This window comes from Echiichthys vipera, assembly GCF_963691815.1.
Source record: "Echiichthys vipera genome assembly, chromosome: 1".
NCBI lineage: Eukaryota > Metazoa > Chordata > Actinopteri > Perciformes > Trachinidae > Echiichthys > Echiichthys vipera.
In genome coordinates, this window is record NC_139826.1 from 42,099,665 (window position 1) to 42,126,800 (window position 27,136).

Genomic DNA, 27,136 nt, shown 5'->3' on the forward strand with positions numbered 1-27,136 from the left:
CAGTCCTCAGGGTACAGTTAGGGGTACAATCCTCAGGGTACAGTGGTCTGGGTACAGTGGTCAGGGTACAATCCTCAGGGTACAGTGGTCTGGGTACAGTGGTCAGGGTACAGTCCTCAGGGTACAGTTAGGGGTACAATCCTCAGGGTACAGTCCTCAGGGTACAGTGGTCCGGGTACAATACTCAGGGTACAGTGGTCTGGGTACAGTCCTCAGGGTACAGTGGTCAGGGTACAATCCTCAGGGTACAGTCCTCAGGGTACAATCCTCAGGGTACAGTCCTCAGGGTACAGTGGTCCGGGTACAATCCTCAGGGTACAGTCCTCAGGGTACAGTCCTCAGGGTACAGTGGTCAGGGTACAATCCTCAGGGTACAGTCCTCAGGGTACAGTGGTCCGGGTACAATACTCAGGGTACAGTGGTCTGGGTACAGTCCTCAGGGTACAGTGGTCTGGGTACAGTGGTCAGGGTACAATCCTCAGGGTACAGTGGTCAGGGTACAATCCTCAGGGTACAGTGGTCAGGGTACAATCCTCAGGGTACAGTCCTCAGGGTACAGTGGTCTGGGTACAATCCTCAGGGTACAGTCCTCAGGGTACAGTCCTCAGGGTACAGTGGTCAGGGTACAATCCTCAGGGTACAATCCTCAGGGTACAGATGTCTGGGTCCAATCCTCAGGGTACAGTTAGGGAAAGAGTGGTCGGGGTACAGTTGTTGGGGTACAGTGGTTGAGGATAGTTAAGGGTAGGGTAGTTAGGGGAAGGGTAGTTAGGGGTAGGGTAGTTAGGGGTAGGGTGGTTAGGGGAAGGGTAGTAAGGATAAGGGTAGTTAGGGGTAGGGTAGTTAGGGGTAGGGTAGTTAGGGGTAGGGTGGTTAGGGGAAGGGTAGTTAGGGGTAGGGTGGTTAGGGGTAGGGTAGTTAGGGGAAGGGTAGTAAGGATTAGGGTAGTTAGGGGTAGGGTAGTTAGGGGTGGGGTAGTTAGGGGTAGGGTAGTTAGGGGTAGGGTAGTTAGGGGAAGGGTAGTAAGGATTAGGGTGGTTAGGGGTAGGGTAGTTAGGGGTAGGGTGGTTAGGGGTAGGGTGGTTAGGGGTAAGGTAGTTAGGGGAAGGGTGGTTAGGGGTAGGGTAGTTAGGGGTAGGGTGGTTAGGGGTAGGGTAGTTAGGGGTAGGGTGGTTAGGGGTAGGGTGGTTAGGGGTAGGGTAGTTAGGGGTAGGGTGGTTAGGGGTAGGGTAGTTAGGGGTAGGGTGGTTAGGGGTAGGGTAGTTAGGGGTAGGGTGGTTAGGGTTAGGGTAGTTAGGGTTAGGGTAGTTAGGGGTAGGGTGGTTAGGGGTAGGGTAGTTAGGGGTAGGGCGGTTAGGGGTAGGGTAGTTAGGGGTAGGGCAGTTAGGGTTAGGGTAGTTAGGGGTAGGGTGGTTAGGGGTAGGGTGGTTAGGGGTAGGGCGGTTAGGGGTAGGGTAGTTAGGGGTAGGGTAGTTAGGGGTAGGGTGGTTAGGGGTAGGGTAGTTAGGGGTAGGGTGGTTAGGGGTAGGGTAGTTAGGGGTAGGGTGGTTAGGGGTTGGGTAGTTAGGGGTAGGGTGGTTAGGGGTAGGGTGGTTAGGGGTAGGGTGGTTAGGGGTAGGGTAGTTAGGGGTGGGGTGGTTAGGGGTAGGGTGGTTAGGGGTAGGGTAGTTAGGGGAAGGGTAGTTAGGGTTAGGGTAGTTAGGGGTAGGGTGGTTAGGGGTAGGGTAGTTAGGGGAAGGGTGGTTAGGGGTAGGGTGGTTAGGGGTAGGGTAGTTAGGGGAAGGGTAGTTAGGGGTAGGGTAGTTAGGAGTAGGGTAGTTAGGGGTAGGGTGGTTAGGGGTAGGGTAGTTAGGGGTAGGGTAGTTAGGGGTAGGGTAGTTAGGGGTAGGGTGGTTAGGGGTAGGGTGGTTAGGGGTAGGGTGGTTAGGGGTAGGGTGGTTAGGGGTAGGGTGGTTAGGGGTAGGGTAGTTAGGGGTAGGGTGGTTAGGGGTAGGGTGGTTAGGGGTAGGGTGGTTAGGGGTAGGGTAGTTAGGGGTAGGGTAGTTAGGGGTAGGGTGGTTAGGGGTAGGGTGGTTATGGGTAGGGTGGTTAGCGGTAGGGTAGTTAGGGGTAGGGTAGTTAGGGGTAGGGTAATTAGGGGTAGGGTAGTTAGGGGTAGGGTAGTTAGGGGTAGGGTAATTCTAAATCATCAGAAAAGATCAAAGCACAAATAAACAATAAAATAAAAACTGAGGAGTTTGTTTGTGTTTCCAGCGTTCAGAGATTAAACAGCTGGAAGGTGAAGTGTTCAGAGATCACTGCCCGTATCCTGGTCACCGGAAGACCAACATCATCGTCACCAACAGGTACAGACCCTCACAGACCCTCACAGAACCTCACAGACCCTCACAGACCCCCACAGACCCCCACAGACCCCCACAGAACCTCACAGACCCCCACAGACCCTCACAGACCCCCACAGAACCTCACAGAACCTCACAGACCCTCACAGACCCCCACAGACCCCCACAGACCCTCAAAGACCCTCACAGACCCTCACAGACCCTCAAAGACCCTCAAAGACCCTCAGGGACCCTCACAGAACCTCACAGACCCCCACAGATCCTCACAGACCCCCACAGAACCTCACAGACCCTCACAGACCCCCACAGACCCTCACAGACCCCCACAGAACCTCACAGAACCTCACAGACCCTCACAGACCCCCACAGACCCCCACAGACCCTCAAAGACCCTCACAGACCCTCACAGACCCTCAAAGACCCTCACAGACCCTCAGGGACCCTCACAGACCCTCACAGACCTTCACAGAACCCCACAGAACCTCACAGAACCTCACAGACCCCCACAGATCCTCACAGACCCTCAAAGACCCTCACAGACCCCCACAGACCCTCACAGAACCTCACACAACCTCACAGACCCTCACAGACCCTCAAAGACCCTCACAGACCCTCACAGACCCTCAAAGACCCTTAAAGACCCTCAAAGACCCCCACAGACCCTCACAGACCCTCACAGACCCTCACACAACCTCACAGAACCTCACAGACCCTCAAAGACCCTCACAGACCCTCACAGACTCCCACAGACCCCCACAGACCCTCAAAGAGCCTCAACGACCCTCACAGACCCTCACAGAACCTCACAGACCCTCAAAGACCCTCACAGACCCTCAAAGACCCTCACAGACCCTCAAAGACCCTCACAGAACCTCACAGACCCTCACAGACCCTCACAGACCCTCACAGAACCTCACAGACCCTCACAGACCCTCACAGACCCTCACAGAACCTCACAGACCCTCAAAGACCCTCACAGACCCTCAAAGACCCTCAAAGACCCTCACAGACCCTCAAAGACCCTCAAAGACCCTCACAGAACCTCACAGACCCTCACAGACCCTCACAGAACCTTAAAGACCCTCAAAGACCCTCACAGACCCTCAAAGACCCTCAAAGACCCTCACAGACCCTCATAGACCCTCACAGACCCTCAAAGACCCTCACAGACCCCCACAGACCCTCACAGACCCTCACAGAGCCTCAAAGACCCCCACAGACCCTCACAGACCCTCACAGACCCCCACAGACCCTCACAGAACCTCACAGACCCTCACAGACCCCCACAGACCCTCACAGACCCTCACAGACCCTCACAGAACCTCACAGACCCTCACAGACCCTCAAAGACACTCACAGACCCTCAAAGACCCCCACAGACCCTCACAGACCCTCACAGAGCCACACAGACCCGTACAGAACCTCACAGAACCTCAAAGACCCTCACAGAACCTCAAAGACCCTCACAGACCCTCACAGATCCTCACAGACCCAAACAGACCCCCAAAGAACCCCACAGACCCTCACAGAGCCACACAGACCCGTACAGAACCTCACAGAACCTCAAAGACCCTCACAGACCCTCACAGAACCTCACAGAACCTCACAGACCCTCACAAAACCTCACAGAACCTCAAAGACCCTCACAGACCCTCACAGAACCTCAAAGACCCTCACAGACCCCCAAAGACCCTCACAGACCCCCACAGACCCTCACAGACCCCCACAGACCCTCACAGAACCTCACAGAACCTCAAAGACCCTCACAGAACCCCACAGACCCTCACAGAACCTCACAGAACCTCACAGAACCTCAAAGACCCTCACAGACCCTCACAGAACCCCACAGACCCCCACAGACCCTCACAGACCCTCACAGAACCTCACAGACCCTCACAGAACCTCACAGACCCTCACAGAACCTCACAGACCCTCACAGACCCTCACAGACCCTCAAAGACCCCCACAGACCCTCACAGACCCTCACAGAACCTCACAGAACCTCACAGATCCCCACAGACCCTCAAAGACCCTCACAGAACCTCACAGAACCTCACAGACCCTCAAAGACCCTCAAAGACCCTCACAGAGCCTCACAGACCCTCACAGAACCTCACAGACCCTCACAGACCCTCACAGACCCTCAAAGACCCTCACAGAACCTCACAGACCCTCACAGACCCTCACAGACCCTCACAGACCCTCAAAGACCCTCACAGAACCTCACAGACCCTCACAGACCCTCAAAGACCCTCAAAGACCCTCACAGACCCTCACAGAGCCTCACAGACCCTCACAGAACCTCACAGACCCTCACAGACCCTCACAGACCCTCACAGACCCTCACAAACCCTCACAGACCCTCACAGATCCCCACAGACCCTCACAGACCCTCACAGAACCCCACAGACCCTCACAGACCCTCACAGAACCTCACAGACCCTCACAGAACCTCACAGACCCTCACAGAACCCCACAGACCCTCACAGACCCTCACAGAACCCCACAGACCCTCACAGACCCTCACAGGCCATCACAGACCCTCACAGACCCTCACAGACCATCACAGACCATCACAGGCCATCACAGACCCTCACAGACCCTCAAAGACCCTCACAGAACCTCACAGACCCTCACAGACCCTCAAAGACCCTCAAAGACCCTCACAGACCCTCACAGAGCCTCACAGACCCTCACAGAACCTCACAGACCCTCACAGACCCTCACAGACCCTCACAGACCCTCACAAACCCTCACAGACCCTCACAGATCCCCACAGACCCTCACAGACCCTCACAGAACCCCACAGACCCTCACAGACCCTCACAGAGCCTCACAGACCCTCACAGACCCTCACAGATCCCCACAGACCCTCACAGACCCTCACAGACCCTCACAGAGCCCCACAGACCCTCACAGACCCTCACAGAACCTCACAGACCCTCACAGACCCTCACAGAGCCTCACAGACCCCCACAGACCCTCACAGAGCCTCACAGACCCTCACAGACCCTCACAGAACCTCACAGACCCTCACAGACCCTCACAGACCCCCACAGACCCTCACAGAACCTCACAGACCCTCACAGACCCTCACAGACCCCCACAGACCCTCACAGACCCTCACAGACCCTCACAGACCCTCACAGACCCTCAAAGACCCCCACAGACCCTCACAGACCCTCACAGACCCTCACAGACCCTCACAGACCCTCACAGATCCCCACAGACCCTCACAGACCCTCACAGGTCCTGGTCTTGGATCGTCGTTTTTGATGTTGTTGTTTACTATAATGACGCTGTTGTTGTTGTTGTTTGTATTAGGGTGTTGTTGTTGTTTACCATAATAATGATGTTGTTGATGATGTTGTTGATGATGTTGTTTTTGTAGGAGGGTGTTGTTGTTGTTTACTATAACGTTGCTGTTGTTGTTGTTGTTTGTAGGAGGGTGTTGTTGTTTACTGTAACATTGTTGTTGTTGTTTACTATAACGTTGTTGTTGATGTTGTTGTTTACTATAACATTGTTGATGTTGTTGTTTACTATAATGATGTTGTGGATGTTGTTGATGATGTTATTTGTAGGAGGGTGTTGTTGTTGTCGTTTACCATAATAACGTTGTTGTTGTTGTTGTTTGCAGGAGGGTGGTGTTGTTGTTGTTTACTGTAACGTTATTGTTGTTGTTGTTTGCAGGAGGGTCTTGTTCTTGTTGTTTACTGTAAGGTTGTTGTTGTTGTTGTTTGCAGGAGGGTGGTGTTGTTGTTTACTGTAACGTTGTTGTTGTTGTTTACAGGAGGGTGTTGTTGTTGTTGTTGTTGTTTACTGTAACATTGTTGTTTACTATAACGTTGTTTTTGTTGTTGTTGTTTACTATAACATTGTTGATGTTGTTGTTTACTATAATGATGTTGTTGATGTTGTTGATGATGTTGTTTGTAGGAGGGTGTTGTTGTGGTTTACCATAATAACGTTGTTGTTGTTGTTTGCAGGAGGGTGGTGTTGTTGTTTACTGTAACATTGTTGTTGTTGTTGTTGTTTGCAGGAGGGTGTTGATGTAGTTTACCATAATGACGTTGTTGTTGTTGTTTGCAGGAGGGTGGTGTTGTTGTTTACTGTAACATTGTTGTTGTTGTTGTTTGCAGGAGGGTGGTGTTGTTGTTTACTGTAACTTTGTTGTTGTTGTTGTTTACAGGAGGGTGTTGTTGTTGTTGTTGTTTACTGTAACGTTGTTGTTAACTGTAAGGTTGTTGTTGTTTACAGGAGGGTGTTGTTGTTGTTTACTATAACGTTGTTGTTTAGTGTAACGTTGTTGTTGTTTACAGGAGGGTGTTGTTGTTGTTGTTGTTTACTGTAACGTTGTTGTTTACTGTAACATTGTTGTTGTTGTTGTTTGCAGGAGGGTGTTGTTGTTGTTTGCTGTAACATTGTTGTTTACTGTAACATTGTTGTTGTTGTTGTTGTTTACAGGAGGGTGTTGTTGTTGTTTACTGTAACGTTGTTGTTGTTGTTTACAGGAGGGTGTTGTTGTTGTTTACTGTAACGTTGTTGTTGTTGTTGTTTACAGGAGGGTGTTGTTGTTTACTGTAACATTGTTGTTTACTGTAACATTGTTGTTGTTGTTGTTTACAGGAGGGTGTTGTTGTTGTTGTTGTTTACTGTAACGTTGTTGTTTACTGTAACATTGTTGTTGTTGTTGTTTGCAGGAGGGTGTTGTTGTTGTTTGCTGTAACATTGTTGTTTACTGTAACATTGTTGTTGTTGTTGTTGTTTACAGGAGGGTGTTGTTGTTGTTTACTGTAACGTTGTTGTTGTTGTTTACAGGAGGGTGTTGTTGTTTACTGTAACGTTGTTGTTGTTGTTGTTTACAGGAGGGTGTTGTTGTTTACTGTAACATTGTTGTTTACTGTAACATTGTTGTTGTTGTTGTTTACAGGAGGGTGTTGTTGTTGTTGTTTACTGTAACATTGTTGTTTACTGTAACATTGTTGTTGTTGTTGTTTACAGGAGGGTGTTGTTGTTGTTTACTGTAACATTGTTGTTTACTGTAACATTGTTGTTGTTGTTGTTTACAGGAGGGTGTTGTTGTTTACTGTAACGTTGTTGTTGTTGTTGTTGTTTACAGGAGGGTGTTGTTGTTTACTGTAACGTTGTTGTTGTTGTTGTTGTTTACAGGAGGGTCTTGTGTGTGAAGCAGATCGACTTCGTCGGCCATTTTAACAGAGAGTGGGAATGTTTGTTTGAAAACTTCTATCGTCCTCCGGCTGTGACGGGATCAGAGCTGAGGATCTACTGCAAGGTACCTGTCTGTCTGCTCACCTGTCTGTCTCTCACCTGTCTGTCTGCTCACCTGTCTGTCTCTCACCTGTCTGTCTGCTCACCTGTCTGTCTCTCACCTGTCTGTCTGTGCACCTGTCTGTCTGTCTGCTCACCTGTCTGTCTGTCACCTGTCTGTCTGCTGACCTGTCTGTGCACCTGTCTGTCTGCTCACCTGTCTGTCTGTGCACCTGTCTGTCTGTCTGTGCACCTGTCTGTCTGCTCACCTGTCTGTCTGTCACCTGTCTGTCTGCTCACCTGTCTGCTCACCTGTCTGTCTGTGCACCTGTCTGTCTGTCTGTGCACCTGTCTGTCTGCTCACCTGTCTGTCTGCTCACCTGTCTGTCTGTCTGCTCACCTGTCTGTCTGTGCACCTGTCTGTCTGCTCACCTGTCTGTCTCTCACCTGTCTGTCTCTCACCTGTCTGTCTGTCACCTGTCTGTCTGTCACCTGTCTGTCTGTGCACCTGTCTGTCTGTCTCTCACCTGTCTGTCTCTCACCTGTCTGTCTCACACCTGTCTCTCACCCGTCTGTCTGCTCACCTGTCTGTCTGTCTGCTCACCTGTCTGTCTGCTCACCTGTCTGTCTCTCACCTGTCTGTCTGCTCACCTGTCTGTCTCTCACCTGTCTGTCTGTGCACCTGTCTGTCTGTCTGCTCACCTGTCTGTCTCTCACCTGTCTGTCTGCTCACCTGTCTGTCTGTCACCTGTCTGTCTGTGCACCTGTCTGTCTGTCTGCTCACCTGTCTGTCTGTCACCTGTCTGTCTGCTGACCTGTCTGTGCACCTGTCTGTCTGCTCACCTGTCTGTCTGTGCACCTGTCTGTCTGTCTGTGCACCTGTCTGTCTGCTCACCTGTCTGTCTGTCACCTGTCTGTCTGCTCACCTGTCTGCTCACCTGTCTGTCTGTGCACCTGTCTGTCTGTCTGTGCACCTGTCTGTCTGCTCACCTGTCTGTCTGCTCACCTGTCTGTCTGTCTGCTCACCTGTCTGTCTGTGCACCTGTCTGTCTGCTCACCTGTCTGTCTCTCACCTGTCTGTCTCTCACCTGTCTGTCTGTCACCTGTCTGTCTGTCACCTGTCTGTCTGTGCACCTGTCTGTCTGTCTCTCACCTGTCTGTCTCTCACCTGTCTGTCTCACACCTGTCTCTCACCCGTCTGTCTGCTCACCTGTCTGTCTGTCTCTCACCTGTCTGTCTGTCTGCTCACCTGTCTGTCTGCTCACCTGTCTGTCTGTTCACCTGTCTGTCTCTCACCTGTCTGTCTGTCTGCTCACCTGTCTGTCTGTTCACCTGTCTGTCTGTTCACCTGTCTGTCTCTCACCTGTCTGTCTGTCTGCTCACCTGTCTGTCTGTTCACCTGTCTGTCTGCTCACCTGTCTGTCTCTCACCTGTCTGTCTGTCTGCTCACCTGTCTGTCTCTCACCTGTCTGTCTGCTCACCTGTCTGTCTGCCTCTCACCTGTCTGTCTGCTCACCTGTCTTTCTGCTCACCTGTCTGTCATCTGTCTCTCACCTGTCCGTCTGTTTACCTGTCTGTCTGCTCACCTGTCTGTCTGCTCACCTGTCTGTCTGTCTCTCACCTGTCTGTCTGCTCACCTGTCTGTCTGCTTACCTGTCTGTCTGTGCACCTGTCTGTCTCTCACGAATCTCTAATCTGTCTGCCTCTCACCTGTCTGTCTGCTCACCTGTCTTTCTGCTCACCTGTCTGTCATCTGTCTCTCACCTGTCCGTCTGTTTACCTGTCTGTCTGCTCACCTGTCTGTCTGCTTACCTGTCTGTCTGTGCACCTGTCTGTCTCTCACGAATCTCTAATCCGTCTGTCTCTCACCTGTCTGTCTGCTCACCCGTCTGTCTCTCACCTGTTTGTCTCTCACCCGTCTGTCTCTCACCGGTCTGTCTCTCACCTGTCTGTCTCTCACCCGTCTTTCTCTCACCCGTCTGTCTCTCACCTGTCTGTCTCTCACCCGTCTGTCTCTCACCTGTCTGTCTCTCACCTGTCTGTCTCTCACCTGTCTGTCTGTCTCTCACCTGTCCGTCTGTCTCTCACCTGTCTGTCTCTCACCTGTTTGTCTCTCACCTGTCTGTCTGTGCACCTGTCTGTCTGCTCACCTGTCTGTCTCTAACCTGTCTGTCTGCTCACCTGTCTGTCTGTGCACCTGTCTGTCTGCTCACCTGTCTGTCTGTGCACCTGTCTGTCTGTCACCTGTCTGTCTGCTCACCTGTCTGTGCACCTGTCTGTCTGCTCACCTGTCTGTCTGCTCACCTGTCTGTCTGCTCACCTGTCTGTCTGTCTGCTCACCTGTCTGTCTGTGCACCTGTCTGTCTGCTCACCTGTCTGTCTCTCACCTGTCTGTCTGCTCACCTGTCTGTCTGTCTGCTCACCTGTCTGTCTGTGCACCTGTCTGTCTGCTCACCTGTCTGTCTCTCACCTGTCTGTCTCTCACCTGTCTGTCTGTCACCTGTCTGTCTGTCACCTGTCTGTCTGTGCACCTGTCTGTCTGTCTCTCACCTGTCTGTCTCTCACCTGTCTGTCTCACACCTGTCTCTCACCCGTCTGTCTGCTCACCTGTCTGTCTGTCTCTCACCTGTCTGTCTGTCTGCTCACCTGTCTGTCTGCTCACCTGTCTGTCTGTTCACCTGTCTGTCTCTCACCTGTCTGTCTGTCTGCTCACCTGTCTGTCTGTTCACCTGTCTGTCTGCTCACCTGTCTGTCTCTCACCTGTCTGTCTGTCTGCTCACCTGTCTGTCTCTCACCTGTCTGTCTGCTCACCTGTCTGTCTGCCTCTCACCTGTCTGTCTGCTCACCTGTCTTTCTGCTCACCTGTCTGTCATCTGTCTCTCACCTGTCCGTCTGTTTACCTGTCTGTCTGCTCACCTGTCTGTCTGCTCACCTGTCTGTCTGTCTCTCACCTGTCTGTCTGCTCACCTGTCTGTCTGCTTACCTGTCTGTCTGTGAAGCCTGTCTGTCTCTCACAAATCTCTAATCTGTCTGCCTCTCACCTGTCTGTCTGCTCACCTGTCTTTCTGCTCACCTGTCTGTCATCTGTCTCTCACCTGTCCGTCTGTTTACCTGTCTGTCTGCTCACCTGTCTGTCTGCTCACCTGTCTGTCTGTCTCTCACCTGTCTGTCTGCTCACCTGTCTGTCTGCTTACCTGTCTGTCTGTGCACCTGTCTGTCTCTCACGAATCTCTAATCCGTCTGTCTCTCACCTGTCTGTCTCTCACCTGTTTGTCTCTCACCTGTCTGTCTGTGCACCTGTCTGTCTGCTCACCCGTCTGTCTCTCACCTGTTTGTCTCTCACCCGTCTGTCTCTCACCGGTCTGTCTCTCATCTGTCTGTCTCTCACCCGTCTTTCTCTCACCCGTCTGTCTCTCACCTGTCTGTCTCTCACCCGTCTGTCTCTCACCTGTCTGTCTCTCACCTGTCTGTCTCTCACCTGTCTGTCTGTCTCTCACCTGTCCGTCTGTCTCTCACCTGTCTGTCTCTCACCTGTCTGTCTCTCACCTGTCTGTCTGTGCACCTGTCTGTCTGCTCACCTGTCTGTCTCTAACCTGTCTGTCTGCTCACCTGTCTGTCTGTGCACCTGTCTGTCTGCTCACCTGTCTGTCTGTGCACCTGTCTGTCTGTCACCTGTCTGTCTGCTCACCTGTCTGTCTGCTCACCTGTCTGTGCACCTGTCTGTCTGCTCACCTGTCTGTCTGTGCACCTGTCTGTCTGCTCACCTGTCTGTCTGTGCACCTTTCTGTCTGTCACCTGTCTGTCTGCTCACCTGTCTGCTCACCTGTCTGTCTGCTCACCTGTCTGTCTGCTCACCTGTCTGTCTGTCACCTGTCTGTCTGTGCACCTGTCTGTCTGTCTCTCACCTGTCTGTCTCTCACCTGTCTGTCTCACACCTGTCTGCTCACCTGTCTATCTGTCACCTGTCTGTATGTCTCACACCTGTCTGTCTCTCACCCGTCTGTCTGCTCACCTGTCTGTCTGTCTCTCACCTGTCTGTCTGCTCACCTGTCTGTCTGCTCACCTGTCTGTCTGTCCGCTCACCTGTCTGTCTGCTCACCTGTCTGTCTGTTCACCTGTCTGTCTGCTCACCTGTCTGTCTGCTCACCTGTCTGTCTCTCACCTGTCTGTCTGTCTGTCTGCTCACCTGTCTGTCTCTCACCTGTCTGTCTGCTCACCTGTCCGTCTGTTTACCTGTCTGTCTGCTCACCTGTCTGTCTGCTCACCTGTCTGTCTGTCTCTCACCTGTCTGTCTGCTCACCTGTCTGTCTGTGCACCTGTCTGTCTCTCACGAATCTCTAATCCGTCTGTCTGCTCACCCGTCTGTCTCTCAACTGTTTGTCTCTCACCCGTCTGTCTCTCACCTGTCTGTCTCTCACCTGTCTGTCTCTCACCTGTCTGTCTCTCACCTGTTTGTCTCTCATCTGTCTGTCTCTCACCTGTCTGTCTCTCACCTGTCTCTCTCTCACCCGTCTGTCTCTCACCTGTCTGTCTCTCACCCGTCTGTCTCTCACCTGTCTGTCTCTCACCCGTCTGTCTCTCACCTGTCTTTCTCTCACCTGTCTGTCTGTCTCTCACCTGTCTGTCTCTCACCTGTTTGTCTCCCACCCGTCTGTCTCTCACCTGTCTGTCTCTCACCCGTCTGTCTCTCACCTGTCTGTCTCTCACCTGTCTGTCTGTCACCTGTTTGTCTCTCACCCGTCTGTCTCTCACCTGTCTGTCTCTCACCTGTCTGTCTCTCACCTGTCTGTGTCTCACCCGTCTGTCTCTCACCTGTCTGTCTCTCACCTGTCTGTGTCTCACCTGTTTGTCTCTCACCTGTCTGTCTCTCACCCGTCTGTCTCTCACCTGTCTGTCTCTCACCTGTCTGTCTCTCACCTGTCTGTCTGTCTCTCACCTGTCTGTCTCTCACCTGTCTGTCTCTCACCTGTTTGTCCCTCACCTGTCTGTCTCTCACCTGTCTGTCTCTCACCCGTTTGTCTCTCACCTGTCTGTCTGTCTCTCACCTGTCTGCCTCTCACCTGTTTGTCTCTCACCCGTCTGTCTCTCACCTGTCTGTCTCTCACCCGTCTGTCTCTCACCTGTCTTTCTCTCACCTGTCCGTCTGTCTCTCACCTGTCTGTCTCTCACCTGTCTGTCTCTCACCCGTCTGTCTCTCACCTGTCTTTCTCTCACCTGTCTGTCTGTCTCTCACCTGTATGTCTCTCACCTGTTTGTCTCTCACCCGTCTGTCTCTCACCTGTCTGTCTCTCACCCGTCTGTCTCTCACCTGTCTGTCTCTCACCTGTTTGTCTGTCTCTCACCTGTCTGTCTCTCACCTGTCTGTCTCTCACCTGTTTGTCTCTCACCTGTCTGTCTCTCACCCGTCTGTCTCTCACCTGTCTGTCTCTCACCTGTCTGTCTGTCTCTCACCTGTCTGTCTCTCACCTGTTTGTCTCTCACCTGTCTGTCTCTCACCCGTCTGTCTCTCACCCGTCTGTCTCTCACCTGTCTGTCTCTCACCTGTCTGTCTCTCACCTGTTTGTCTCTCACCTGTCTGTCTCTCACCTGTCTGTCTCTCACCTGTCTGTCTCTCACCCGTTTGTCTCTCACCTGTCTTTCTCTCACCTGTCTGTCTGTCTCTCACCTGTCTGTCTCTCACCTGTTTGTCTCTCACCCGTCTGTCTCTCACCTGTCTGTCTCTCACCCGTCTGTCTCTCACCTGTCTGTCTCTCACCTGTCTGTCTCTCACCTGTCTGTCTGTCTCTCACCTGTCTGTCTCTCACCTGTCTGTCTCTCACCTGTCTGTCTCTCACCTGTCTTTCTCTCACCTGTCTGTCTGTCTCTCACCTGTCTGTCTCTCACCTGTTTGTCTCTCACCCGTCTGTCTCTCACCTGTCTGTCTCTCACCCGTCTGTCTCTCACCTGTCTGTCTCTCACCTGTCTGTCTGTCTCTCACCCGTCTGTCTCTCACCTGTCTGTCTCTCACCTGTCTCTCACCTGTCTTTCTCTCACCTGTCTCTCTCTCACCTGTCTGTCTCTCACCTGTCTCTCACCTGTCTGTCTGTCTCTCACCTGTCTGTCTCTCACCTGTCTGTCTCTCACCTGTCTGTCTCTCACCTGTCTGTCTCTCACCTGTCTGTCTCTCTCTCACCTGTCTGTCTCTCACCTGTCTCTCACCTGTCTGTCTGTCTCTCACCTGTCTGTCTCTCACCTGTCTGTCTCTCACCCGTTTGTCTCTCACCTGTCTTTCTCTCACCTGTCTGTCTGTCTCTCACCTGTCTGTCTCTCACCTGTTTGTCTCTCACCCGTCTGTCTCTCACCTGTCTGTCTCTCACCCGTCTGTCTCTCACCTGTCTGTCTCTCACCTGTCTGTCTCTCACCTGTCTGTCCCTCACCTGTCTGTCTCTCACCTGTCTGTCTCTCACCTGTCTGTCTCTCACCTGTCTGTCTCTCACCCGTTTGTCTCTCACCTGTCTTTCTCTCACCTGTCTGTCTGTCTCTCACCTGTCTGTCTCTCACCTGTTTGTCTCTCACCCGTCTGTCTCTCACCTGTCTGTCTCTCACCCGTCTGTCTCTCACCTGTCTGTCTCTCACCTGTCTGTCTCTCACCTGTCTGTCTGTCTCTCACCTGTCTGTCTCTCACCTGTCTGTCTCTCACCTGTCTGTCTCTCACCTGTCTTTCTCTCACCTGTCTGTCTGTCTCTCACCTGTCTGTCTCTCACCTGTTTGTCTCTCACCCGTCTGTCTCTCACCTGTCTGTCTCTCACCCGTCTGTCTCTCACCTGTCTGTCTCTCACCTGTCTGTCTGTCTCTCACCCGTCTGTCTCTCACCTGTCTGTCTCTCACCTGTCTCTCACCTGTCTTTCTCTCACCTGTCTCTCTCTCACCTGTCTGTCTCTCACCTGTCTCTCACCTGTCTGTCTGTCTCTCACCTGTCTGTCTCTCACCTGTCTGTCTCTCACCTGTCTGTCTCTCTCCTGTCTGTCTCTCTCTCACCTGTCTGTCTCTCACCTGTCTCTCACCTGTCTGTCTGTCTCTCACCTGTCTGTCTCTCACCTGTCTGTCTCTCACCCGTTTGTCTCTCACCTGTCTTTCTCTCACCTGTCTGTCTGTCTCTCACCTGTCTGTCTCTCACCTGTTTGTCTCTCACCCGTCTGTCTCTCACCTGTCTGTCTCTCACCCGTCTGTCTCTCACCTGTCTGTCTCTCACCTGTCTGTCTCTCACCTGTCTGTCTGTCTCTCACCTGTCTGTCTCTCACCTGTCTGTCTCTCACCTGTCTGTCTCTCACCTGTCTTTCTCTCACCTGTCTCTCTCTCACCTGTCTGTCTCTCACCTGTCTGTCTGTCTCTCACCTGTCTGTCTCTCACCTGTCTTTCTCTCACCTGTCTGTCTGTCTCTCACCTGTCTGTCTCTCACCTGTTTGTCTCTCACCCGTCTGTCTCTCACCTGTCTGTCTCTCACCCGTCTGTCTCTCACCTGTCTGTCTCTCACCTGTCTGTCTCTCACCCGTCTGTCTCTCACCTGTCTGTCTCTCACCTGTCTCTCACCTGTCTGTCTGTCTCTCACCTGTCTGTCTCTCACCTGTCTGTCTCTCACCTGTCTGTCTCTCACCTGTCTGTCTCTCTCTCACCTGTCTCTCACCTGTCTGTCTCTCACCTGTCTGTCTCTCACCTGTCTGTCTCTCACCTGTCTGTCTCTCACCTGTCTCTCTCTCACCTGTCTGTCTCTCACCTGTCTGTCTCTCACCTGTCTCTCTCTCACCTGTCTGTCTCTCACCTGTCTGTCTGCTCACCTGTCTGTCTCTCACCTGTCTGTCTCTCACCTGTCTGTCTCTCACCTGTCTGTGTCTCAGGAGCAGCAGAAGCTGAAGCTGAAGACTCAGGACTCAGTGAGACGAGTCGAGCTGCGAGACTCAAACTCTGCTCAGGTCAAAACATCTTTATGATGATTAATGAACATTATTGTTATTATACATCATTATTAATGTGTGTGTGTGTGTGTGTGTGTGTGTGTGTGTGTGTGTGTGTGTGTGTGTGTGTGTGTGTGTGTGTGTCTGTCTCTGTGTGTGTGTGTGTGTGTGTGCGTGTGTGTCTGTGTGTGTGTGTGTGTGTGTGTGTGTGTGTGTGTGTGTCTGTGTGTGCGTGTGTGTCTGTGTGTGTGTGTGTGTGTCTGTGTGTGTGTGTCTGTGTGTGTGTGTGTGTGTGTGGTTTCCATGGTTACAGAGGCTGCAGGCGGCCGTCTCAGACGCCGTGGCGGCGCAGCAGCAGCGTCTGATGGCGAGGCAGAAATCTCAACGCTTCCTCAAACCTCACAGCTCGCAGTGATGTCACTTCCTGTCCCGCTCTCCTTCTTCTTCTTCTGTTCCTCAGAGAAACGCAGTCACAGAGTTACAGCGTTGCATTCTGGGTAAAAGACGGCTGAGTCGACTTCCTGTTGATTTTTTAACGACTTCCTGTCGAACGCAAATCTGTCGACTTGATTCTTTCTGTGCCGGTCTGAAGATTCTGTCGTCTCACATATTAACATTTATAAACATTTATGAACATTTATGAACATTTATGAACATTTATGAACATTTATAAACATTTATGAACATTTATAAACATTTATGAACATTTATGAACATTTATGAACATTCATAAACATTTATAAACATTTATGAACATTTATGAACATTTATGAACATTTATGAACATTTATAAACATTTATGAACATTCATAAACATTTATAAACATTTATAAACATTTATAAACATTTATGAACATTTATAAACATTTATAAACATTTATGAACATTTATGAACATTTATAAACATTTATGAACATTTATAAACATTTATAAACATTTATGAACATTTATAAACATTTATAAACATTTATAAACATTTATGAACATTTATGAACATTTATAAACATTTATGAACATTTATGAACATTTATGAACATTTATAAACATTTATGAACATTTATAAACATTTATAAACATTTATAAACATTTATGAACATTTATAAACATTTATGAACATTTATAAACATTTATAAACATTTATGAACATTTATAAACATTTATAAACATTTATGAACATTTATAAACATTTATAAACATTTATAAACATGTATAAACATTTATAAACGTTCATAAACATGTATAAACATATAAAGAGATATAATAATTATAATATAATAAATATAATCGTGTGTTTGTATCCGTGCCGGAGGCTCGTCTTGTGTCCTGGTCGTGGGTGTTTCCGTCCCTGCTGCTCGTCTGCAGGCGTCACTGAGTTTACAAACGTGTTTACGTTAAAATCATAAAACATTAAAATTATAAAACGTTAAAATCATAAAACATTAAAATCATAAAACGTTAAAATCATAAAACGTTAAAATCATAAAACATTAAAATCATAAAAACTTGTTTGATTCAGAAAAATCTGATTTTGTTTTTGTGTCGAAGTTTCAATAAAAGTGTTTAAAGACGCCGAGTTCAGTTTATTTACACCTCACCACAACCTCACCACAACCTCACCACATCCTCACCACAACCTCACCACATCATCACCACAACCTCACCACAACCTCACCACAACCTCACCACAGCCTCACCACAACCTCACCACAACCTCACCACATCCTCACCACATCCTCACCACAACCTCACCACAGCCTCACCACAACCTCACCACAACCTCACCACATCCTCACCACAACCTCACCACATCCTCACCACAACCTCACCACATCATCACCACAACCTCACCACAGCCTCACCACAACCTCACCACATCCTCACCACAACCTCACCACATCATCACCACAACCTCACCACAACCTCACCACAGCCTCACCACAACCTCACCACATCCTCACCACATCCTCACCACAACCTCACCACATCATCACCACAACCTCACCACATCCTCACCACAACCTCACCACATCCTCACCACAACCTCACCACATCCTCACCACAACCTCACCACATCATCACCACAACCTCACCACATCCTCACCACATCCTCACCACAACCTCAACCTCATCCTCACCACATCCTCACCACAACCTCACCACATCCTCACCACAACCTCAACCTCATCCTCACCACATCCTCACCACAACCTCACCACATCCTCACCACAACCTCAACCTCATCCTCACCATAACCTCACCACAACCTCACCACAGCCTCACCACAACCTCACCTCAACCTCACCACAACCACATCCTCACCACAACCTCATCCTCACCACAACCTCAACCTCACCACAACCTCATCCTCACCACAACCTCAACTTCATCCTCACCACAACCTCACTACATCCTCACCACATCCTCACCACAACCTCACCACATCCTCACCACATCCTCACCACATCCTCACCACATCCTCACCTCAACCTCATCCTCACCTCAACCTCTCATCCTCACCACATCCTCACCACAACCTCACCACATCTTCACCACAACCTCACCACAACCTCACCACATCCTCACCACAGCCTCACCACAACCTCACCACATCCTCACCACATCCTCACCACAGCCTCACCACAACCTCACCACATCCTCACCACATCCTCACCACATCTTCACCACAACCTCACCACATCCTCACCACATCCTCACCACAGCCTCACCACAACCTCACAACATCTTCACCACAACCTCACCACATCCTCACCACATCCTCACCACATCCTCACCACAGCCTCACCACAACCTCACCACATCCTCACCACATCCTCACCACAACCTCAACCACATCCTCTCATCCTAACCACAACCCCACCACATCCTCACCTCATCCTCACCACAACCTCACCACAACCTCACCACAGCCTCACCACAACCTCACCACAACCTCATCCTCACCACAACCCCACCACATCCTCACCACATCCTCTCCACATCCTCACCACAACCTCACCACATCCTCACCACAACCTCACCACATCATCACCACAACCTCGCCACATCCTCACCACATCATCACCACATCCTCACCACAACCTCACCACATCCTCACCACAACCTCACCACATCATCACCACAACCTCACCACATCCTCACCACAACCTCACCACATCCTCACCACAACCTCACCACATCATCACCACAACCTCACCACATCCTCACCACAACCTCACCACAACCTCACCACATCCTCACCACAACCTCACCACATCCTCACCACAACCTCACCACAACCTCACCACATCCTCACCACAACCTCACCACATCCTCACCACAACCTCACCACATCCTCACCACAACCTTACCTCAACCTCACCACATCCTCACCACAAGCTCACCACATCACCACAACCTCACCACATCCTCACCACATCACCACATCCTCACCACATCATCACCACAACCTCACCACATCCTCACCACAACCTCACCACATCATCACCACAACCTCACCACATCCTCACCACATCATCACCACATCCTCACCACATCATCACCACAACCTCACCACATCCTCACCACATCCTCACCACATCATCACCACATCCTCACCACATCCTCACCACAACCTCACCACATCCTCACCACAACCTCACCACATCATCACCACAACCTCACCACATCCTCACCACAACCTCACCACAACCTCACCACATCCTCACCACATCCTCACCACATCCTCACCACAACCTCACCACAACCTCACCACAACCCCACCACATCCTCACCACAACCTCACCACAGCCTCACCACAACCTCACCACATCCTCACCACATCCTCACCACATCCTCACCACGGCCGTCTAAGATGACGTGAGTAAACAAGAACAAAGATGACGTGTTGGAAAAGTCTGATTCAGCGTCTTTAGAGAGAAGAAGACCTGACGTGAGTTTGGACGACTCCCATCCGTCATGAGTCACTTTGTTACTGTGCTCTGTTAAAGCAGAGAGGCGTTCACTGACCTGCGGAGGCCTCAGTGTTTACAGCAGCGCTGCGTTCACTGACCTGCGGAGGCCTCAGTGTTTACAGCAGCGCTGCGTTCACTGACCTGCTGGCTAACAGCTAACGCTAACGCTAACGGCTAATGCTAACTGTCAGTCAAACTCCTCTAATCCTTGTTTTGATGCTGTGGTTTTCTGGAGGGGACGGGTTCAAACAGGCTCAAACAGACTCCGCTCTCCTGGAGCTACTGGGCCGGGTCTGACCAACCTGGCAACCCCACTGCTGGGCCGGGTCTGACCAACCTGGCAACCCCACTGCTGGGCCGGGTCTGACCAACCTGGCAACCCCACTGCTGGGCCGGGTCTGACCAACCTGGCAACCCCACTGCTGGGACGGGTCTGACCAACCTGGCAACCCCACTGCTGGGCCGGGTCTGACCAACCTGGCAACCCCACTGCTGGGCCGGGTCTGACCAACCTGGCAACCCCACTGCTGGGCCGGGTCTGACCAACCTGGCAACCCCACTGCTGGGACGGGTCTGACCAACCTGGCAACCCCACTGCTGGGCCGGGTCTGACCAACCTGGCAACCCCACTGCTGGACTTATGTTTTGTTGTTGGGACGTTCTGGAGACTCTAGATGGAGCTGCTCTGATCGTTCTACACGTCCGTGACTTAAAGGCGGTTTATCGGGTTTGTACGGAGGTTAGCCGGCGCCATGGCAACGGTACATGTGTCCAAGTCTACCACGCTGGCGTTCTGCTGAGTCGACTGGAACGAGGGAAACGAGTTCCTTTGGTTTTGAAAAAGGGCGTTTCTGTTGTTCTGCTCCTGTTGTTTCCCCTCTGTTCTTTGTTGAGACACGCTGGTTTATCCGTCTGTAGCTGATCTCAGAGCAGCTGTTGCTGTTTCATGTTGCTGCGGTTTTACTGCCGTGTAAAAGTTTTACAGCGTGTGTTTGAGCAGCAGCAGCGAGTCACAGCGTCTGTTCTCTGCAGGAGCTTCATTAGATCAGACAGGTTCACCATCACAGCCTTTAGTGTTTCTACCTTTACACGCAAACACAACGCTGGAGCAGGTCAGAGCTCACTTTAGTGTTTCTACCTTTACACGCAAACACAACGCTGGAGCAGATCAGAGCTCACGTTAGTGTTTTTACCTTTACACGCAAACACAACGCTGGAGCAGATCAGAGCTCACTTTAGTGTTTCTACCTTTACACGCAAACACAACGCCGGAGCAGATCAGAGCTCACTTTAGTGTTTTTACCTTTACACGCAAACACAACGCTGGAGCAGATCAGAGCTCACTTTAGTGTTTCTACCTTTACACGCAAACACAACGCTGGAGCAGATCAGAGCTCACTTTAGTGTTTCTACCTTTACACGCAAACACAACGCTGGAGCAGATCAGAGCTCACTTTAGTGTTTTTACCTTTACACGCAAACACAACGCTGGAGCAGATCAGAGCTCACTTTAGTGTTTTTACCTTTACACGCAAACACAACGCTGGAGCAGATCAGAGCTCACTTTAGTGTTTTTACCTTTACACGCAAACACAACGCTGGAGCAGATCAGAGCTTTAGTGTTTTTACCTTTACACGCAAACACAACGCTGGAGCAGGTCGGAGCTCACTTTAGTGTTTTTACCTTTACACGCAAACACAACGCTGGAGCAGGTCAGAGCTCACTTTAGTGTTTTTACCTTTACACGCAAACACAACGCTGGAGCAGATCAGAGCTCACTTTAGTGTTTTTACCTTTACACGCAAACACAACGCTGGAGCAGATCAGAGCTCACTTTAGTGTTTTTACCTTTACACGCAAACACAACGCTGGAGCAGATCAGAGCTCACTTTAGTGTTTTTACCTTTACACGCAAACACAACGCTGGAGCAGATCAGAGCTCACTTTAGTGTTTCTACCTTTACACGCAAACACAACGCTGGAGCAGATCAGAGCTCACTTTAGTGTTTTTACCTTTACACGCAAACACAACGCTGGAGCAGATCAGAGCTCACTTTAGTGTTTTTACCTTTACACGCAAACACAACGCTGGAGCAGATCAGAGCTCACTGTAGTGTTTTTACCTTTACACGCAAACACAACGCTGGAGCAGATCAGATCATGTCTGCGTGTCTTTTGGAGAGTGGAGGCTCGTAGAAGGACCTCCACCCTGGTCTGGGTCCTGCAGCCAGACCAGGGTGGAGGTCCTTCTACGAGCCTCCACCCTGGTCTGGGTCCTGCAGCCGGACCAGGGTGGAGGTCCTTCTACGAGCCTCCACCCTGGTCTGGCTCCTGCAGCCGGACCAGGGTGGAGGTCCTTCTACGAGCCTCCACCCTGGTCTGGCTCCTGCAGCCGGACCAGGGTGGAGGTCCTTCTACGAGCCTCCACTCTCCAAAAGACACGCAGACATTCACTGGCGACTCCTCCATGGAGTCATCGCAGTAAACTCCTTTGTGTCCACTCTAAACAGGGTAGGGTCGCTGGTTCAAGTCCCTGTGTGTCCACCATAAACCCTGCAGTAGAGGACAAGTGTCCCTACTGCGACCAAAGAGAGACTGTGTTTCTTCGTCTTTGACTCTTGTTTCTGTTTTTACAAACTGTTTTTACCAAACGTGGGGAGTTTTTACCAAGCAGCTTTTTATCCTGGGTTTCAAATACACACTTCTTCTTCTTCTGCTTCTTCTTCTGCTTCTTCTTCTTCTTCTTCTTCTGCTTCTTCTTCTTCTGCTTCTTCTTCTTCTTCTTCTTCTGCTTCTTCTTCTTCTTCTTCTTCTTCTTCTTCTTCTTCTTCTGCTTCTTCTTCTTCTTCTTCTTCTGCTTCTTCTTCTTCTTCTTCTTCTTCTTCTACTTCCTGTAAGAAGTGTGTCTGAAGGAGCGGAGCGAAATTGGATCTTTTTCCTAAATTCTACCGACTTTTGTCGGGTTTTTTTCCGTGTAGTGTGTTTATGAATGTAGTTGTGTCAGTTTGGTGTCTTTTGTTGTCGTGTTGTCGTGGTTAGTTTCGTGTTTGTGAGTCTTTTGTTTGTCCTCCCGCTCTGAGGAGCAGGGATGGCGTCCAGCAGCGGGTTCTCCGCGCTGACGCGGAAGCACGGCATCAAGACCGGAGCCGGCTCCCCGTGCAGCGTGGAGGAGGTCGCCCTGGCTGTGGGGGAGATAATCGGGCACGGCTCTGTGAAGTCCGCTGCCCGCATGAATGGTGCGGTGGTTCTGTTCTTGGCCAAAGTAGAACAGGTGAACAAGTTGGTGGAGACGGGCATCACGGTGAACGGGCTGTTTGAGCCGGTGACACCGCTGATACTGCCCGCCACAAAAATAACCCTTTCTAACGTGCCCCCCTTCATCAGTGACGAGTTCCTGATTAAAGAACTGTCCAGACACGGGAAAGTGGTGTCCCCGGTCAGGAAGGTGCTGTCAGGCTGCAAGTCTCCGCTGCTGAGACATGTGGTGTCCCACCGCAGGCAGCTCTTCATGATCCTGACCAACAAGGACAAAGAATTTGACTACTGCCTCAGAGTCCGAGTGGATGATTTTGATTATGTATTATTTGCAACATCATCCACTGTGAAATGTTTTGGATGTGGTCAGGAGGGACATTTAATCAGGGCTTGTCCCGGCCGCAACGCTCCGGCCGCCCCGGGCGTGACCGCGGGGGCGGCCGCCGCCGCCGCTGAGCCATCCGCTCCTGTGTGGGGGCGGGCGGCGGCGGCGGCGGCGGCCGCTGCCGCGGCGCCCGCTACCGCCGCTGCCGTCGGTCGGCCCGTACCGGCGGTTCGGCGTGTGGCCGCGGTAATCGGCGGGGGGGCTGGAGCTGCGGGGCAAAATAAAGATCAAGGGTCTGCAGAAAAGGAAGTGGCGGAGATGCAGAGCCAGGATGAAGAGAGCACTGAGGTGAGTGGGGAGAGGGCGGAGGTAAGAGATGAAACGAGGGAGGCGACAGGTAAGGATGGTGAGTCAGGTGTTTCTTCAGGTAAAGTGGCAGGTGAGGTGGACACGGGTGTGGGTGAAACAGGTGGAGGGAAAGAGACAGGCGGTGTATCTGGTGAAGTGGGTGAGGGAAACAAAATAACAGGTGAACTAGAGGAGGGGGGTGAGGCAGGTGAGGAGGAGGCAGACAAGGCTGCAGGTGAGCAAAGTGGGGCAGGTAAAGTAAAAGGTGAGCTGTTTGAAAAGGTTAAGGTCTATGGTGACCAGTGTGAAGTGGGTGAGGTGACAGGTGAGGTGTATGATGCAGGTGAGGTGACAGGTGAGGTGACAGGTGAGGTGTGTGATGCAGGTGAGGTGACAGGTGAGCTGTGTGACACAGGTGAGGTGACAGGTGAGCTGTGTGACACAGGTGAGGTGACAGGTGAGCTGTGTGAGGGGAACACAGTAGATGAGGAGATGGAGGCCAGTGAGGCTGTGGTGGCGCCTGCTCCTCCTAAGCGGCGCAGCAAGAGGAGGAGCATGTTGGTTGTGGAGGCGGGTGGGAAAGCTGGTCGACTGGCAGGTAGAGTGAGTGCTGCTGAAAACAGAACAGCTCTGTGTGACAGCAGTGACAGTGAGGGGTGTGTGTCAGACACCAGTGTCCTGTCGCTCACTCCGCGGACTGCTGCTCAGGTGTATCCTGCAGACTTAATCAAGTCTTTTTTACAGCAGACTAAAGGTCTGAGAAACTTAAACCTGGAGCATCACTTCCCTGATCTGCAGGGCTTCTATGACACCATCAGGCACGTGATAAGACACAAGGAGGAGTCAGACTTAACAGACCAGGAAGTCTTCAGACTTCAGAAACTAGTCCATAAAGTCAGGAAGCAGCTCGGGTTTTAATGACGATGAAGGAACAGGTTTTAATTTTATTTATTTCATTGATTGTTTTTAGTCTGGTTTTTAACACCTTCATCATTATGGATCTTTTTAAAGTAGGCAGCCTAAATATAAACGGTGCTAGGGAGATGAGAAAGAGGGCAGTGGTTTTCCAGATGACTAAACTAAAACACATCGATGTCCTCTTTCTCCAAGAAACACACAGCGATGTCGGGAATGAGGCCGACTGGAGCAGGGAATGGGAAGGATCAGTGGTTTTAAGCCATAACACCACCCTCAGTGGAGGAGTGGGCCTCCTGCTCTCTAAAAGGTTCACTCCCGCCTCTCTGGAGGTCACACATGTCGTTGAGGGGAGGTGTCTTTTAGTTAAAGCTGGTTTTGAACATTTTAACGTGGTTTTTATCAACATCTATGCTCCCAACAACGGTACAGAGAGGAAGCGCTTCTTTGAAACAGTGAATGACGTTTTAAGCAGCTGTGACTCGGAGGATTATTTATTCGTGGGGGGGGATTTTAACTGTACTGAAAATGAGATTTTAGATCGCAACCATGCAGAGCCTCATCCAGTATCCCAGCGTGCCCTGAGGCAGCTGGTCTCCTCCCGCGGCCTGGTGGACGTGTGGAGAAGGATGCACACGGGCTGCAGACAGTACACATGGTCCCACGTTAGAGAAAACCGAATCTCTTTGGCCAGACTGGATCGTTTTTATGTTTTTAAACACAAAGTGGGTGTTATTAAAATGTGTAAGATTTTACCGGTGGGTTTTACTGACCATTCGTTGGTTTTATGTGACGTTTTTATCAGGAACATTTTACCCAAAAGCGCCTATTGGCATTTTAACTCTGTTTTAACTGTGGATAAATCTTTTAGAGAGGCTTTTAGCTTTTTTTGGAATGATTTTAAACAGAAAAAAACAGAGTTTGTCAGTCTGAGGCAGTTTATGTCAGCAGCACACGCTCAATGTCACACGTGACATCACCAGATCTATTAAGGATCTGGAGACTGATATTGTGGATCTCGAGTGTGTGAGCGAGTCCACAGGAGATCGAGGATGTATTGAAATCCTCAAGACTAAAAGGGTTACTTTAGCCAACCTGCTGGACACTAGAGTACAAGGTGCACTGGTCCGGTCCCGGGTTCAATCCATAACAGAGATGGATGCTCCATCGAGCTTCTTCTTCAGCCTGGAGAAGAAACAAGGCCAGCGGAGACAAATCCACTCCCTGCTGGCTGAGACAGGACAGGAGCTGAGGGAGCCGGGCCTGATCAGAGAGAGAGCTGTCAGCTTTTATGCCTCTTTGTTCAAGAGTGAGTTCAAGGAAAACAAAGAACTGATGGACGAAGTCTGCGAAGGACTTCCTCACGTGTCCAGAGAGGCAAATTTGGAGCTTGACAGCCCATTAACGACCGAAGAACTGTTTGCTGCACTGCAGAGTATGCAGGGGAGAAAAGCTCCAGGCATCGACGGCCTCACTGTGGAATTTTATAGAGCCTTCTGGAACATCTTAGCCCAGGACATCCTGGAGGTGTTTAACGAAAGCCTGGAGTTGGGATCACTCCCTCTATCGTGTCGCAGAGCCATCATCACTCTCCTTCCGAAAAAAGGGAATTTATTAGACATCAGGAACTGGCGGCCCGTCTCCCTCCTCTGCACGGACTACAAGCTCCTGTCTAAGGTCTTAGCCAGCAGGCTGAGAAGAACCATGGAGCAGGTTGTTCACCGGGACCAGACGTACTGTGTGCCCGGCAGGCTCATGGTAGATAATATCTACCTCATTCGGGATGTTTTGGAGGTCTCTAGTTCATTAGGCATGAACACTGGGTTGATCTCATTAGATCAAGAAAAGGCTTTTGACCGCGTTGAACACGACTTCCTTTGGGGAGTCATGGAGAGGTTTGGGTTCAGCGCTGGTCTCATAGCCAAGATCAAAGTGCTGTACAGTGACATTGAGAGTGTGCTGAAGTTGAATGGCAGCTTGTGTGCTCCTTTTAGGGTGCATAGAGGTGTCCGGCAGGGCTGTGCTCTGTCGGGGATGCTCTATGCGCTCTCCCTGGAACCCCTCCTACAACAGATAAGGTCATCTGTGCGAGGCCTGATTTTACCTGGTTTTAGCAGTAGTGTGATTTTATCAGCTTATGCTGATGATGTTGTTGTTTTTATAAGAGATCAAAAAGATGTGTGTGTTTTAAACAATGTGATAGACAAATTTTCTCATGTGTCGGCTGCGAGGGTGAACTGGGGGAAGAGCGAGGCCCTTGCTGTTGGCGAGTGGCGGGAGGGCCCTCAAAGCCTGACGTGGGGAAGAGGAGGATTGAACTATCTAGGCGTGCACATCGGGAACAACAGTACAGAAAAAAAGAACTGGGAAAACATTGTAGAGAAAGTCGACAGCAAACTGGCTAAGTGGAGGTGGATCCACGCTCAGATGTCCTTTCGAGGGAGGGTCCTTGTTTTAAATAACCTGGTGGCCTCTCTACTGTGGCACCGGCTCGCCTGTCTGGACCCTCCCTCAGGGCTCATTGCTCAAATACAGGCAAAAATGGTGAGGTTTTTCTGGACCAAAAAGCACTGGGTTCCTCAATCAGTATTGTTTTTACCCAGAGACGAGGGGGGCCAGGGCCTGGTCCACCTGGCCAGCAGAACAGCCACCCTCAGGATCCAGTTCATTCAGAGGTTTCTGACTGGACCTGAGGATCTGGTGTGGAGAGGCGTGGCCAGCTGTATACTCAGGCGTGTCAACAACCTGGGGCTGGATGCTGCTCTGTTTTTAACTGA

General features: G+C 50.9%; 1 protein-coding gene across 1 annotated transcript in view; it reads left to right on the forward strand.

Moving 5' to 3' along the window:
- The window catches only part of LOC310952405 (intermembrane lipid transfer protein VPS13C-like), a gene marked incomplete at its 5' end in the record, with an annotated part of 126,417 nt that extends 110,183 nt beyond the window's left edge, over positions 1-16,234 (forward strand). The window contains 4 exon segments of the mRNA XM_083921017.1: positions 2,254-2,345; positions 7,515-7,638; positions 15,488-15,562; positions 15,858-16,234. Coding sequence (XP_083777143.1) covers positions 2,254-2,345; positions 7,515-7,638; positions 15,488-15,562; positions 15,858-15,959 — 393 coding nt within the window. The 3' untranslated portion in view covers positions 15,960-16,234.
- Between the last annotated feature and the right edge of the window lie 10,902 nt (positions 16,235-27,136).